The sequence below is a fragment of the Heteronotia binoei genome, chromosome 13 (genome assembly GCF_032191835.1).
Source record: "Heteronotia binoei isolate CCM8104 ecotype False Entrance Well chromosome 13, APGP_CSIRO_Hbin_v1, whole genome shotgun sequence".
NCBI classification, from domain to species: Eukaryota; Metazoa; Chordata; class Lepidosauria; order Squamata; family Gekkonidae; genus Heteronotia; species Heteronotia binoei.
The window spans coordinates 44,393,537-44,409,754 of NC_083235.1; the positions used below are offsets into that span (position 1 = coordinate 44,393,537).

The 16,218-nt window shown below is 43.3% G+C and overlaps 1 protein-coding gene across 2 annotated transcripts in view; it reads left to right on the forward strand.

Moving 5' to 3' along the window:
• Positions 1-16,218, forward strand: part of CERS5 (ceramide synthase 5) — an 83,315-nt gene that overhangs the window by 41,783 nt on the left and 25,314 nt on the right. Inside the window, exon 3 of one of the 2 annotated variants that reach the window (XM_060252349.1) lies at positions 16,070-16,200. In XM_060252349.1, coding sequence (XP_060108332.1) covers positions 16,070-16,200 — 131 coding nt within the window. Of the gene's footprint in view, positions 1-16,067; positions 16,201-16,218 lie in introns of those variants that run through there. The other variant, XM_060252350.1, reaches the window with a different exon arrangement.

The window sequence follows — 16,218 nt, forward strand, 5'->3', positions numbered from 1 at the left end:
CATTATTTTGGCCTACTCTTCTCAAGGGCTTAAGCCTCTGAAAGAAATCACAGCCCACTCAACCAGGAATTCAGCCCCCATGGTCACCTTTCAATCCAATGCATCAGTTTTGGAGATCTGTAGAAAAGCCAGTTACATCTGCCTTCATAAACCATTATAAAATGGACTTATATGCAGCAACTGATGTGGCCTTTCCGTGGCAAGCCCCCCTTCCTCTCTGCTGCTACTGTTAATTGTTAAATGTTGTTCTCTGAAATGAGGTTGGTCCTCAGGCCTCATCCTATGATATGGAATGTCTAGGAGAACCCCTAGGAGAGGGGAAGGGAATGTCTAGGAGAACCACTGAACACGGGTTATTGAGGAAGACTCAGCATGGGTTCTGTCAGGAAAGATCTTGCCTCACTAACCTGTTACATTTCTTTGAGGGGGTGAACAAACGTGTACAAAGGAGACACGATAGATGTTGTTTACCTTGACTTCCAGAAAGCTTTTGATAAAGTTCCTCATCAAAGGCTCCTTAGAAAGCTTGAGAGTCATGGAGTAAAAGGACAGGTCCTCTTGTGGATCAAAAACTGGCTAATTAATAGGAAGCAGAGAGTGAGTATAAATGGGCAGTCTTTGCAGTGGAGGACGGTAAGCAGTGGGGTGCCGAAGGCTCGGTACTGGGTCCCATGCTCTTTAACTTGTTCATAAATGATTTAGAGTTGGGAGTGAGCAGTGAAGTGGCCAGGTTTGCGGATGACACTAAATTGTTCAGGGTGATGAGAACCAGAGAGGATTGTGAGGAACTCCAAAGGGATCTGTTGAGGGGTGGTGAGTGGGCATCAACATGGCAGATGTGGTTCAGTGTGGCCAAGTGCAAAGTAATGCACATTGGGGCCAAGAATCCCAGCTACAAATACAAATTGATGGGGTGTGAACTGGCAGTGACTGACCAAGAGAGAGATCTTGGGGTCATGGTAGATAACTCACTGAAAATGTCAAGACAGTGTGCGTTTGCAATAAAAAAGGCCAACGCCATGCTGGGAATTATTAGGAAGGGAATTGAAAACAAATCAGCCAGAATCATAATGTCCCTGTATAAATCGATGGTGCGGTCTCATTTGGAGTACTGTGTGCAGTTCTGGTCGCCGCACCTCAAAAAGGATATTATAGCATTGGAGAAAGTCCAGAAAAGGGCAACTAGAATGATTAAAGGGCTGGAACACTTTCCCTATGAAGAAAGGTTGAAACACTTGGGGCTCTTTAGCTTGGAGAAACGTCGACTGCAGGGTGACATAGTAGAGATTTACAAGATAATGCATGGGATGGAGAAAGTAGAGAAAGAAGTACTTTTCTCCCTTTCTCACAATGCAAGAACTCATGGGCATTCGATGAAATTGCTGAGCAGACAGGTTAAAACGGATAAAAGGAAGTACTTCTTCACCCAAAGGGTGATTAACATGTGGAATTCACTGCCACAGGAGGTGGTAGCGGCCACAAGCATAGCCACCTTCAAGAGGGAGTTAGATAAAAATATGGAGCAGAGGTCCATCAGTGGCTATTAGCCACAGTGTGTGTGTGTGCGTGTATGTGTGTATATATATATAATTAATTTTTTTTGGCCACTGTGTGACACAGAGTGTTGGACTGGATGGGCCATTGGCCTGATCTAACATGGCTTCTCTTACGTTCTTATGAGGAGAGGGAATTCAACTATTGGGGATTACAAGGGGCTATTGGGCAAAGAGAAATATGGGAAAGATCTACAAGCACCTTAAAGCTCACAGGCTGAAGGACAGATTTAATGCAATTAGTATTCAGTCCATCTGAGCATAGGGAATAGCATTTACACACAGGAGAGTCCCATAAGATTCAACTGAACCCCATACAAACTATGGTGCCCAGAAATGGACATAGTAGTCCAGACAAAGTCTGATTATTACTTTTCAAGACTTGGGTATGTTTTTGTTAATGAAGTCTAAAATCTCATTAGCTTTTTTGTAGCTGGTTACACTTTTGACTAATACTCAGCTTGTGATAACAGTGCGATCTCAAGATCTTTTTCGTATGTACCGCTGCCATACCAGATATCCCTGTCCTACACCTTTAGTTCTTTTTTTCCGTAAATGCAAAACTTTACATTTGCTTCTGTTAAATTTTGCTAGTTTCAGCCCAGCTTTTCAACCTATCCAAACTTTTCTCTGTGTATGATGCAAATTACTTGGCCTCTGAAGTATGAATAAATTATATGATGCAGAGATGAAGGCCTGGAGGGCGATATTGGAGGCATGTACAGTTCTTCTGTTATCTGCAGTGACTGCTCATGCTTTTTATGTGCATACACATTTACAGGAAACATAAGAAAACAGGGTCTTGTTTAGAGATGTAAAATTTCTGGAAAACATGCAATACTTGCTGTTCTACCAAACTTAAACTAATTTTACTGCTTTATCAACATAAAATGCATGATTTATAACTTACTTGCAGTATTTGGTAATATTTATGGAATTTAAAGGTTACAAATTTCTTCGTTTTCTACAGGCAAAACTTCAAATATACCCCAAACTGCAAGTTACCTATGCTACCTTAATTTTTTCTATCTGAAAATTAGAAAAAAGTGGAATTAAAACACAAACTTTGTGATAAATAAATCAGGAGTGGCCAACGGTAGCTCTCCAGATGTTTTTTTTTGCCTACAGCTCCCATCAACCAATGTCGGGGGCTGATGGGAGTTGTAGGCAAATCTGGAAAGCTACCGTTGGCCATCCCTAAAATATATTACTTGGTTAGAAAAAGGGTCAATGATAATATAAAGGCTCAATAGTAATATTGAAATAATAATAAAATATATCATTTGGTCAGAAAAAAATGTTCAATAATAATAATTGCACAACTAGATTCTGTCCTCTTCCTTATGTGGCTACTCATTTCTCAAAACATTTCTTTGAGACTTTGATACAGTTTCTGCCCCACCTCCTTTTGACCTTTTTTGTTCCTCCAGCAAAGTAGGGCAGTAAGCTACTAGGTACCCAGACGGTGGGTATATGTCACAGTGGTTTGAGGGAGAGGTGAAAAAGTCAATTGCAAGAGTAGAGTCAGGTCCAAAGGTCCATAGAAGCAATTAAACGCCTGCTTGCTGCCCTTGTGAAGAACACGTGTCCTTCTACAAGCAGAAATGCATCTTGAATTTAAGAATAGTATATATCCACAGCATGCCCACCTTGTTTTTAGAAGTATTTCACTCATTTCCCCCCTTAAAACTGAAACGTAAAGATGGTAAGGCTGGTCTAAGCTAAAATATACATACCTACCTTCAGATATTTCAGTTTATGGAAAGCCATGAGCTAAATACATAACCAATAACGAGAGCACCATGGTATGCTAAGAAAGCTAAAACAAGACAAGAAACCATAGACACGATAATGATAAATATAAGCAAAAGGTTCTTAATGAAGTGTACAAATTATAAACATAACTGAAGTAGTAAAATAACATTATTTGTTCCAAGTCTGTTTCCAGCAATAATGAATCAAGTCTCCTTTTTGGAGTATATAAAAAGTCCATTAATTTTACTAGCAGATAAGAAGTTACTCCAAATGGACTCTCCTCCAAATCAGACAGGTGTAGGATCAATTAAGTCCAAGCTCAACAATGGATTCCAAAATATTTCTCTTTTTCAAGAGCCTGGAATTCAAACCACATGTTTGTGGATAAGTATAACAATTTCCAGAGCGGAACAGCAGAGCCTTCAATAATAACCAGTGCAATGCAAAAAACATCCTAGAATAGGCGGCATTGCAAAACGATCGTTAGGCTTGAATTTAATTGATCCTGCATCTCTGTTTCTTCCAGGAACAAAAGTGCACAGGTTCCATATGTACCTGAAGTGAAGCCAGAGCAAGCCTGAATTAGCCTCAGCCTCTCACAGTAAATTGAGGTCGTCCAGACCTATATGAATTCTGCTTCTCTGGAGTAGGCATGCATTCAGGCTATGTAGGCTAAGGAGATCCATGTTCTGAGTACATTCAGGTTAATGTACTGTAATGAGCTCTACATGAAACTGCCTTTAAAAATTATCTGGAAACTTCAGTTGAAGATTGAGAATGAATATCCAGAAACTGTACAGGCTGATTGGAATAGTGCTTTTTTTGGAGATAAAATTGCTTGCATCTGGTGCAACTTAAATTCCATTGGCAGACCAGCTCGCTTTCAAGATGGCAATGGAGCACAGACCAAACCTTGATGGATTTTCAGTTTGTGAGATCTGATGATGCAGACAAAGTGCTTAGAAGGGTACAGCCTACTGCTAGGCTGAACAGGCTTGAGTTGGTCAAGTGGTTCTAGGAGGTAGTGAATGTCTCTGTGCAGGGGGGTGTAGTTCCAACTGCTTTCAAAGAGATTGTTGTGTCTTGGTGAAGGCATTTCTGGACTCTAATCTCCTAAATAACTTCCAGCTGGTGTTTGATTGTGTGGTGAATTTACATATTCATTTCAGTCTGGATTCAGGTCTGAGCTTGAGATGGGTATGGTTTTCATTGATCCAACTAATGTTCAGAGGGAAAATGAAAGGGAATGTGTCCTTGTTGATTCTTCTTTTGGTGGCTTAACCATCAACCAAAGTATCCTGGAGAGACTGACTGAGAGTTAGGGGACTGCTGCTGCTGCAGTCCCCTATATTTTTGTCTTCTGTACTTTTTAACATGTATACTAAACGGCTCTATTTTTCCTTTATAGTGGAGGTGGGTGGGTTTGTGCCTGGAGAATGTAATGGGATGTATGAGGGCCGATAAACTGAAGCTCAGTGAAGATGACAGAGGTTCTGTTTAATATTTTCATGGAAATTTTCAAGTATATACATTAAAGGAAATTTAGAAAAATTATAAAATAAAATAGAAAGAAGGGGGGGGAAGGAAACTAAAGTAGAGAAACATGTATTTTACTGCTCAATCCAAGAAATATCTAAGGCAACTGAGGTTCTGATAGTAATGAAGCCAATGGAGGAATCAGCCTGTCCTGAGGGCTTGCACTCTGCCTGAAGGAGCAGTTTGGTACTTGTTGCTGCTGGATTCTGGCCTATAGTTGGAAGCTTAGGTCTGCTTAGTATCACATAGTTGGCCAGTTACAGCTATTCCTAAAAAAGTGTAATCTGGTCACAGTGATCCATGTCTGGATCATATTTTGGCTAGATTATTGCAGGGTTGGAAAAGTCATATTCTTAGGTATATAGACATCTATATTTTAAACAATATATTTTCAATGTTGTGTTTAGCATATTATAAATGTTAGCTTGTCTTAAATCTATGTGTAATTAATTTGTCATTGGGATTTTTATTATTTCAGCTCCCACAGCAGATGGGCAAGCCACTTTGGAAACCAGAATTGTGGCATGCCTTGGCAGCTGTGAGAGCTATACTGTAGAAACCACAGAGCTTTGTTACCAATACATAAATGTAGAAAAACCTTAATTCAGTGTTGGTCATAGACTTGGATTGTAGGAAGGCCCAGATTCAGGCCCTCACATATCAAGTAGAAATTTATCAAATAGTAAGCTAGGAAAAACCTTTGCTTGGGCCTTGGAGACTGTTACTCATAATAAATGTTACTTGACTAGGTAGCTCAATGTGCATCATCGATTTTCTGTGCAGTCCCACAAGGGGACTATTCATGAGCAGGTCTGCCATTGGATACATTTTTACAACTAAGATGCTCAAGGGAGTGCAGTGTGCCAGAAGCTTGTTCCTACTCAGGGACCATGTGCTTCTATACAGCACCCCCTCTATACAGAGCCAGTTTGGTGTAGTGGTTAAGTGTGCGGACTCTTATCTGGGAGAACCGGGTTTGATTCCCCACTCCTCCACTTGCACCTGCTGGAATGGCCTTGGGTCAGCCATAGCTCTGGCAGAGGTTGTCCTTGAAAGGGCAGCTGCTGTGAGAGCCCTCTCAGCCCCACCCACCTCACAGGGTGTCTGTTGTGGGGGAGGAAGGTAAAGGAGATTGTGAGCCGCTCTGAGACTCTTCGGAGTGGAGGGTGGGATATAAATCCAATATCTTCTTCTTCTTCTTCTACCCTCAGTTCCTCTTTTGTGCCAAAGGGGTAGGTCATACATTTGAGCCTCCGACTTTGTTAGGTTTTTGACAAGATCATGGAAGATATTGTGGCTTCTGAGCCATCAGTATGACCCAGAAAGCAGTTTCCAAGAAATGCTCCCATTACAGAGCGAAGATGACCCCAACCAATAAACACAACCTCTGTTCTGTGTGGGTGAAGGGCATTGTATGGCCACATGTAAGATCTGCCAGCATTTCACCCCAAAAGCCCAAAAGCAAAGTTGAAGGCAGCCCTGTGTGGAAAAGCCCTTAAAGCCTCTGTGTCTTTGGAATCGACACACTTGGCTCTATCCCCCTGGATCAGTGTCTCAGCGACTGTCAGTGACTCTGATTGCTGTCACGTTCTTCTCATTGAACCTCCAGTCAAGAAACTGAAGAAACATAATGTGGCGCCACAACACTCCCATTTCCATTCTGGAACTATTGATGGCTCTTCAAGAAAAGTCCAGGGTCCTGTCCCTAGGTTAGAGATCTTCTCTGCTTTCTCTTTCCAACAATGACTGGGATACCGGCTTACCACAAGGCCAGATTGCTCCTAAATCCAAACCTGAAGAGATGGTTACAGTTCCATGGACTCAATCTCATCCACCCTTATGATGGCCATCACACCCATAAGTCATGTCATCAGGATACTTGAATGAGTTGGGTGACCATTTTGTGAATCCCAGAGATACAAATTTGTATCATTACTCCCAGTGGGCTTACTTGTATCCCCTGTCAGCGGTTATCTTGCATAGACTGCACTCTTCTATTCCTTTAACCAGGGGAGAAGAAGCGACGTTAGAATATGATGGATCCAGCGCTACTTCAGAGACGAGTAAAGATGAAATGGTGGATGATCCATCCTAGCATCTCCCATTGAGGGATCTCCACATGTTCATGAGCAAATAATATGAATGACCCAGTCCCTTGAAATAGAAGTTATGTCCAATCACAAACCCAGGGACAAAATTTTGAGCCATCTTTATTTGGATTCTCTTGAAACGATTGCCTTCCTTGTGCTGGAAGGTCTTGAAGATCTCACACAGTTGTAGCAGAAGCCTGCTTTCCTCCAGCCAACTTCCAGAAGGGTGGAGCACTTCTACAAAATAAAAAAGAACCATTTTATTACTTCACCTCACCCTTCTCCATCATCTTGGGTTATGGAGGAGATGCAGTCGAAGGACCATTAGGCATATCACTCTGTTCCTACTGACAGAGAAAGGGGAAAAAATTAGATGTCTAGGAAGCGTACAACTAGGAAGAAAGTTGTACTCTTCAGCAGTCTTGGGCTTCAAGTTTGCAGATGATAAAACAATAATGGATGGCTATCAGCTGTCCCTGTGGGGAAGGAATCTTTTGTACCTAGAACGTCTACTGAAGATAAGTGTCCTCTTACCAAAGTCCTTTATCCAGAGGCCATTAAGCTCTCTAAACAACAGATCAATGCTGGTCGTCATTCACCAAATTTAGCAGCTAGAGCCATGGTGAGATCCATTCTGTAACAGTAATGGTGAACCTTTTAGAGACCGAGTGCCCAAACTGCAACCCAGAACCCACTTATGTATTGCAAAGTGCCAACACAGCAATTTAACCTGAATACTGAGGTTTTAGTTTAGAAAACGGGCAGTGGGGAGAGCAGAGGAAGCTAAAACAGGCGGCGGGGAGAATGGGAGAAGTGAAAACGTGTGGTGGGGAGAGCAGGAGAGGCAAAAACGGGTGGTGGGGAGAGCGGGGGAAGCGAAAACGGGTGGTGGGGAGAGCAGGGGAAGCGAAAATGGGTGGCAGGGAGAGCAGGAGAGGCAAAAACGGGTGGCGGGGAGAGGAGAGGTGAAAATGGGTGGCGGGGAGAGCAGAGGAAGCAAAAACGGGAGGTGGGGAGAGCAGGGGAAGCGAAAATGGGCAACGGCGCATGTGCACACAGAGAGGGCTCTGAGTGCCCACTCTGGCACGCGTGCCATAGGTTCACCACCACTGTTCTGTAACATCACACCTAGTTGAGATCTACCTATGGAGACCAAGCTTAAAGTCGTGGATTTACTGTTTGAGCATTCCATGCTGGTTTCCTCTAAAATGGATGAGACACTGTGCTTAAAAAGAACAGACTAAGTGTTTAGGAGTCTTGACATTCATCTAGATCTCTGTTTAAACGACTATTTGTGAGACAGCCCTGGCATCCCTACCAAAGGGATTATCACTTCTATTTCTTTGTGGCCCCTCAGGATCACAATTTAATCAGATAGAAAAGTTTTGGGCGACCTAGGTCGAATCTACAACCACCCTCTTCTGTGGCCCAGAAGTCAATGTTCTGTCTATGATCATTGCCAGCCCCTGTAAAATCTGGGGATAGACTGACTCAGTTTGGTTTTGTCAGAGAGGAGATCACATTAGAACAGTAGGTCTTGAGTGGAGCTTCAAGTTTCAGCATAGCGATGAGCAGTCACATTCCCAATCGCTCTTGCAGGGGATGGGCTGACTGTACAACTTTTGGGGTCACCAGAAGCAGGTAGACCCAGTAGGACCCCAGTCGGGGGGTTCTCAAGGCAGGGGGAGCAAGAGGAGGGTTGAGCTGGGGCTGTCAGCTCCATTTTGAGCCTCCTAGTATCCCTGAAGCCCGGGTTGCTGTGGATGCCTTAATGGGGAAGAAGCTGTGAATGCTGGAGAGGAGGAGAAAGGGCAACAAGGTTTTTACAACTGAGAAGAGACTTCCAACAAAAGGCAATATACAGAGCTAAGTGATTTACTATGTGCTAAAGAATATACAGCGGCTTGGAATTTATGGTTGGGTGATGAAAGGGCAGTGAACTGAGTGCAGCGACGGAGAAGAGGAGAAGTTTGGAACTGATGACGTTTGGAGCTGAAACGGATTAAAGGTTTAGCGTTTGGTATACTTGGTTAGCAGGCGGATTGCGGTTGTGGATGGACCTATAGCAGATTATTCTTATAAATACAAACTTTCTATTCAATTAATTTTGACTGCATGATTTTTGAGGCTGTAAAAATAATTGTTTGTGACTGCTGCTTTTGTGCTACATGGATGGTGTTCTGGAAGGGACAGAATAGCGGAAATAAAAACGCTAAATGAACTGGCTGGCGGAATTTATTACAGAGCGAGTGGACGGAAAGTTGAAGAGCAACAGGAAGGGGAAGAGAAGACTTAATGAAAACATTTTGGACTTTAAATGAAAGGATGAGATAACACATTAAGGTGGCAGTAATTGGAAGCAGGAGAGAGAGAAAAGAGTAAATGTGGTTGGTTTTGTGTGAGTGGAAAGCTAAGTGATTAGGTGTGGTTGGTTGCTTAATAAATATATCTGTGAAGTGGAAAAATTATAGATGGGGATACAGTGAATTGGGAGAACTAGATTTGTGATAGTTAGACTATAAACAGTAGAAGGAACAAGGCGGGAAGAAGGAAGAAAGAACAAGGTTGGAAGATTCAAAGAGGCTGATAGCAAGACGTGTTTATTTGAACTTTAAATTTCAGGAGATATACTGGACTGTATAGAACAGAGTGTGGGATGACTGATAAAGAGTAGAAGTGGGAGTGCTTGGGTTAACATGGATGAGTGATTGGTGTAGGATGAAATGATAAAGCATGAGTGAAGAGCGGAGGATATGAGAGGCATGATGTATGGGTGTGAATGTTTAATTATTAGAAAATAGAAGTAATTATTACTTAGAGCGTACGTAGATGACCTCCAGCGGCATCTGGATCGAAGTGGCGTGGCGGTGCTGATGTTAGCTCTGTCGGCGGTGTTTGATACGGTCGACCATCAGCTACTGACCCGCCGCCTCGCCGACATAGGGGATAGGGGGTTGGCCTTACAATGGCTTTCCTCCTTCCTCAAGGAACGGGGACAAAGGGTGGCAATCGGGAGTGAGCTGTCCCAGAGGCGCACACTAGATTGTGGGGTGCCCCAGAGAGCAGTTCTCTCCCCGATGTTATTCAACATCTACATGCGCCCCCTTGCCCAGATTGCCTGGAGGTATGGGCTTGGTTGTCATCAATATGCAGATGACACCCAGCTCTATCTGCTAATGGATGGCTGACCTGACTGCGTCCCAGGGAATCTGGACCAGGCATTGCAGGCCGTGGCAACTTGGCTTAGGCTGAGTGCGTTGAAGCTGAACCCGATGAAGACAGAGGTCCTTTGCGTGGGCCGCGGCACTCTGGGGAGGGAAATACCTCTCCTGGTTTTTGACGGTGTGCTGCTGAAAGCCTGGGAGTTCTACTGGAGCCTTCATTATCAATGGAGGCCCAGATAGCAGCCACTGCCAAGTCAGCATTTTTTCATCTGAAGCGGGCAAGGCAGTTGGCCCCTTTCCTAGAGCATCAGGACCTAGCAACAGTGATTTATGCGACGGTCACCTTGAGATTGGATTACTGTAATGCCCTCTACATGGGGCTGCCTCTGTGCCGAACCCAGAAGCTGCAGCTGGTGCAGAACGCGGTGGCTAGGCTGTTACTAGGGCTCCCGAAGTGGGAGCACATACAGCCAGGGCTGTGCGGACTGCACTGGCTAGCAGTTACATACCGGGTTCGCTACAAAGTGCTGGTTATTACCTTTAAAGCCCTATATGGTTGAGGACCTGCCTACCTGAGGGACCGTTTTTCCCCATACGAGCCCCAGAGAGCACTGAGGTCAGCGGGGAAGAACAAGCTGGCTATCCCCGGGCCAAAGGAGGCGAAACTGCAGAACACCCACACACGGGCCTTCTCTATTGTAGTTCCACACCTATGGAACCAGCTCCTGGAAGAGGTGCGGGCCCTGCAGAACCTTGACCAATTCCGCAGGGCTTGCAAGACCATACTTTTCAGGATGGCCTTTGCGGATTGCTGATTGAAGGATTGCTGGATTGCTGGATTCGCCTAAGTGACTTTCACCTAAGTGACTTTTGCCATCATGTTAACTGACAGAATAGCACCAGAAATGCCTACTGTTATTAATTTTTTGTTAATTGTAAATTAAAATGGTTTTAAGACTAATGCTGATTTTAAAAGTTTTGTATAATTATTATATGGACCTATTGTTAGCCGCCCTGAGCCTGCCTAGGTGGGGAGGGCAGGATATAAATAAAATTTTATTATTATATTATTATAGAGATATTGTGAACGGTTTTGAACATTTAACCACTGCAAAATAGAAGTAATTAATAGTTCAGGTTGATTATAACTAATTGTAATTAATGATGTAATAAGTACTTGATTGATTAACTGTAATTACTTTTAAAAAGAAATAGATAATTTAAGTTGGTATATAGCATGATCCTGTCTAATGAATTGAGTAGTTTAATTTGATTCTGAACAGGGAAAGGGGGAGATATAAAACTTTTGTTAAATAAGTAAATTAAGGTGTACGTCAGGGGTGGCCAACGGTAGCTCTCCAGATGTTTTTTACCTACAACTCCCATCAGCCCCAGACAGCATGGCCAATGAATGGAGCTGATGGGAGTTGTAGGCAAAACATCTGGAGAGCTACTGTTGGCTACCCCTGGTGTGGGAGATAAACTCAGCCCATCTAAGATGAGTAAGACAGAGATCGACACCCTTACTGGGGATCCCTGAACTGGCTACATAAGAGGGGTGTGACCTAATATGCAAAGGAGTTCCTGCTACAAAAAAAGCCCTGGGTCTCAGGAAGGATTCCTTCTTGGTATGTTTTTATAGACAAAAAAGATGGGAAATTAGACCCATCTTAGCAATTAGAACGCTAGATATATTTCTGTATGTTTTAAAGTTATGTATGGTATCCATTACTTCAGTGTGACAGTTATTAAAAGGTAATTGTTGGTTTAAAGTAAAGTAGTAGTAGTAGCAGTTTATAGTATTGTTTTAAAGGATGCCTATTTTAATGTCTCTATACACCCTCAACATTAACATTTTTTAATTTTTGTTGCGGGGAAAGAGTTTTTCAATATATGGTTCTCCCCTTTTTCCTATCTGGGCCTCCTAAAGTATTCTCTAAATGCCCGGCTCAAGTTATTGCTTACCTCCATCTCTGGGGCTGCCACATAATTCTTTATTTATTCTTTAATTATTATTGAGATTTTGGGGGCAAACTATAAAACAGGAAAAAAAGAAAAAATAATACAGAAACATGGAAGGATTATAAAACTTATAAAGAATATGAAAAGTTTTCTCTACAACAGATAAAAATATACATATTTCCTTATTTAGATGGTTAGTGGTAGGAGATTCTACTGAAGAGGTAGTGAATCATTGTGCTCTCATTTTAAAGGTAAAAGTAGTCCCCCTGTGCAAGCACTGGGTTGTTACCTTACTCACGGGGCAATGTCACATAACGACATTTTCTTGGCAGTCTTTTATGGGGTGATTTGCCATTGCTTTCCCCGGTCATCTGCACTTTACCCCCAGCAAGCTGGGTAGTCATTTTACTGACCTTGGAAGGATGAAAGGCTGATTCAACCTTGAGCTGCCTATCTGAACCCAGCTTCCACTAGGATCAAACTCAGGTTGTGAGCAGAGCTTGGACTGCAGTACTGCAGCTTACCAGTCTGTGCCACAGGGCTCTAATTTTAGAGACCTATATATATTAAAAAGGGATTAATGGTTAATTGGGGCGGGGAAATCACAATTAATCCTTCCACAGATAGTGCAGTTTATTTGAGCTGTGTTAGATCCTTGGGAAGGAAAAGGCATTTTGCCCCCTGAGAGGATATGGGCAACCTTCGCCCTAGTTAAATAGTCCAAAAAGCATTGGTTGTAATCAGTTTGAAAGGTTTTATGCCTGTTGGGATGTATGGCATCCACAGCCACAGTTCTGCCTATGGCCAGATTACATACGTGGCCCCTGCAGCTCTGGTTTTTATCTTGTTATAGAGCTGGGATTCATTGTCCAGTGCCACAAATTCTCCATCCCCAGACGCTGGAACTGCAAATTGCTTTTCAGACATTCTTCAGAACCATTCCATCTTTATTCAGATGAAAAATACAGTTACAATGTTTTATCTAAACAAACAGGGTGGTACACAGTCCAAGAGTTTATGTCAAGAAGTCACTTTTGCTTGGAGCACAACTGTAGAGTAAACGCTTCCATGCAAGTGATTCATATTCCTGGAAGGTTGAACATGGAAGCCGACAGGCTGAGCAGAACTGGAATGCTCCCCCACAAGTGGTCTATAGAGGCCACTTACTTGAAGCTGATTTTTGCTCTCTGGGGGACCCTGGATATCAATCTGTTTGCCACAAGGGAGAACAGGAAGGCAGTGCAGTTTTGTTTTTGTGCTGGCATAGGAGGAATTCCCTAGGACATACATTTCAGCTGTGCTCGCAACATGCTCATTTTTGCACATTTCCTCTGTTTCCATTTCTGGTCAGGCTGATAGAGAAGGAGACAGGGATCAGACTAGCACCCTTTTGACTTCATCAAATACATTAACCTATCCTTATGGAGGTTTCGAACACGGGATTGGTTCCTTCCCCTTCTGAGATGCCCAGATTTGATCAGCATCAGTCAGGTGCATCATCACGATCTGGACTGACTTAGCCTCACAGCTTGGAGGCTGGGCATAAGGATTTGATATTTTCCAAAGAGATCAGTGAAGTTCTGCTGTGGTCCTATAAGCCCTCCACAAGGAAATCTTATATGCATAAATGGCAGCAATTTTCCAGCTGGTACAGTAAGAAGGACGTACTTCACTTGCAGGTTATATTTGATTATCTGTTGCACTTGAAAGCAAAAGATCTGGTGTTTCTCAAAGGTCCACCTTGTTGCTGTTTCCTGCAATCACAGGGAAATTGAAGGAGAATCAGTTTTTCCCCATCACTTAGCTAAGAGGTTCCCTCTGCCAACCTTTTGATCCTTTAGGGCCCCAGTGGTCCCTTTCAGTGGTATTGGCGCAGTTAATGCTCAGGCTGTTTGAACTCCTAGCTACCTGATTGTTAGCTAAAATATGCCTTTTAGTATCTGTCACCTTGGCTAGGAGGGTTAGTGAACTGGCAGCCCTTCAGATTGATCCACCATTTAAAAAAAACATTTCCTGAAAGAGTAGTTCTTCAACCTAGTCTTAAATTTCCTCCATTGGTTGTTTCTAGATTCCATTTATCTCAGGTCATTCGTTATTTTGCCCATATTTTTTTCTTATACCAAGTTCTGAGAGTAAACACTCATTACAATCTTTAGATGTAGGAGCTTGTGGAATGGCTTTGAAGTGGCTTAGCCTCATTCCTCCAAGGTTGGGGATGGAGATTAGCACTAGGAGAGAGAGTCTCATCCTGACACCCGCTGGCGTGTGGGGTCCCTCAGGGGGCAGCCCTCTCCCCAGTTATTCAACATTTATATGTGCCCCTCTTACCCAGCTGGTGCGGAGTTTCAGATTGGGTTTTCATCAGTATGCAGATGACACCTAGCTATATCTGTTGATGACCGTCCAGCCAGATGCTACCTCAGTGTACATGGCTGAGGGGATGGAGGCCATGGTGGGATGGTTGAAACAGAACTGGCTGTGACCGAATCCATCTAATACAGAGGTTCTGAGTAGTGGGGACTCAGACCTGGGATGCCAACTTCCAACTCTTGATGGTGTGCCTCTAACATCAGCACCAACTGTCAAGAGCCTGGGTGCATTTCCAGATGCCTCCTATTGATGGAGGCCAGATCACAAATGACGGTTGATTGGCATTTGACCTAGCCACAGTAATCCATGCAACAGTCACCCCTAGTCTAGACTACTGTAACTTGCGCTATGCAGGACGACCTAGAAATTATTACTGATCCAGAATGCAGCAGCACAGGTTCTTAATTCCCCATGGACAGTACACATTTAACCAGTGCTCCAAGTTGAATACTGGATCAGGTACAAGGTTTTGGTATTAACCTTCAAGACCCTAAATGGTCTGGGACCAACTTATCTATGGGACTGCTTCTCCTGGTACACCCCTAAAGAGCATTATGCTCCGAGAAGAAGAAGCTGCCTGTGATTTGTGGCCAAAAAAATTCTGGCTGTCCTAAACCAGAACCATGGCCCTGGCCCTGACCTAGTGGAACTTTGTGCTAAATAACATTCATGTCCTGTGGGACTTAATACAGTTCTGCAGGGCCTATAAGGCAGAGATGTTGTGCTAGGCCTGTGGTTGAGGACAGTAGTGGTTTCCATCTAGCCTGGCACTTCCATCTCTCCTCTTTCCCCATGGGGTAAGGTTACAATTTGGTCTTAACTTTCAGTGTCATCAGAAATTATTGAGTATTTTGTTGTTGTTGAGTGTGCCCCTTTGCCTGTTGGTGTAGCTTGCTAGAATCTCCACGTGGGACTGCACAGAAGATTGGTGATGAAAACAGAGTTGCACTTACCTGTGCTGTTCATCAAGTATCTTCTGTGCAGGCATAGATACCCTTCCTCCTGCCCCACTGCATGCTCTGCTTTGGTGGCACTAGAGGTACAGGAGGTAGAAGGGACCCTGCTGTGCAGGAGCATGTGGATCCTGAGTGAGAACAAGCTTCTGGCTCCAGCGCATAGCACCCTCTTAGGTGCTATTAGCTGTAAACCCCCATATAATGGCAGGCCTGCTCATGCAGTTCCCATATGTTCCTGCACAGAAGATGCTTGATGAGCAGCAGTTACGGGTAAGTGCAATTGTTTTCTTATAAAGTACAAGGCAGTTTCTCATTTCTTTGCATAAATTACTTTTTTGGGACCACAGCAATATGGTAGCTTATTAGAGAGGATCACCTTGTATCTCTGTTGGGAGACTACAAAGGAAATGGAAGGTGATGATATATCCTTTGTGTGTGAGAGGGTTCAGATAAATATATGTGAATAAATGAGGTAGATGAGTCTATGTGAACTCTCGGTGCAGATTTGTGCTAAGGTTTTTACTTCTAGAAGTAAAAGTTTGACCAGTGTTACTTTTCTGAGCATGATGATGTCTGCAGAATTTCAAAAGATTATGATAACTGGGTAGAAATAGCAGAGTATGTTTTGGAAGGTTGCTAAGGAATGTAAGAGATTTCTTTACATCTGTTTGATCTCCTCCTAGTGTCCGGATGCAAGAAGGTTAGAGGGTTTGTCAAAACAGCTAGATTGGGATGTCCGAAAAATCCAGCGCTGGTTTCGTCATCGAAGGAACCAGGATAAACCATCCGTCCTCGCAAAATTCTGTGAGAGCATGTAGGTTTGTGTGAAGTT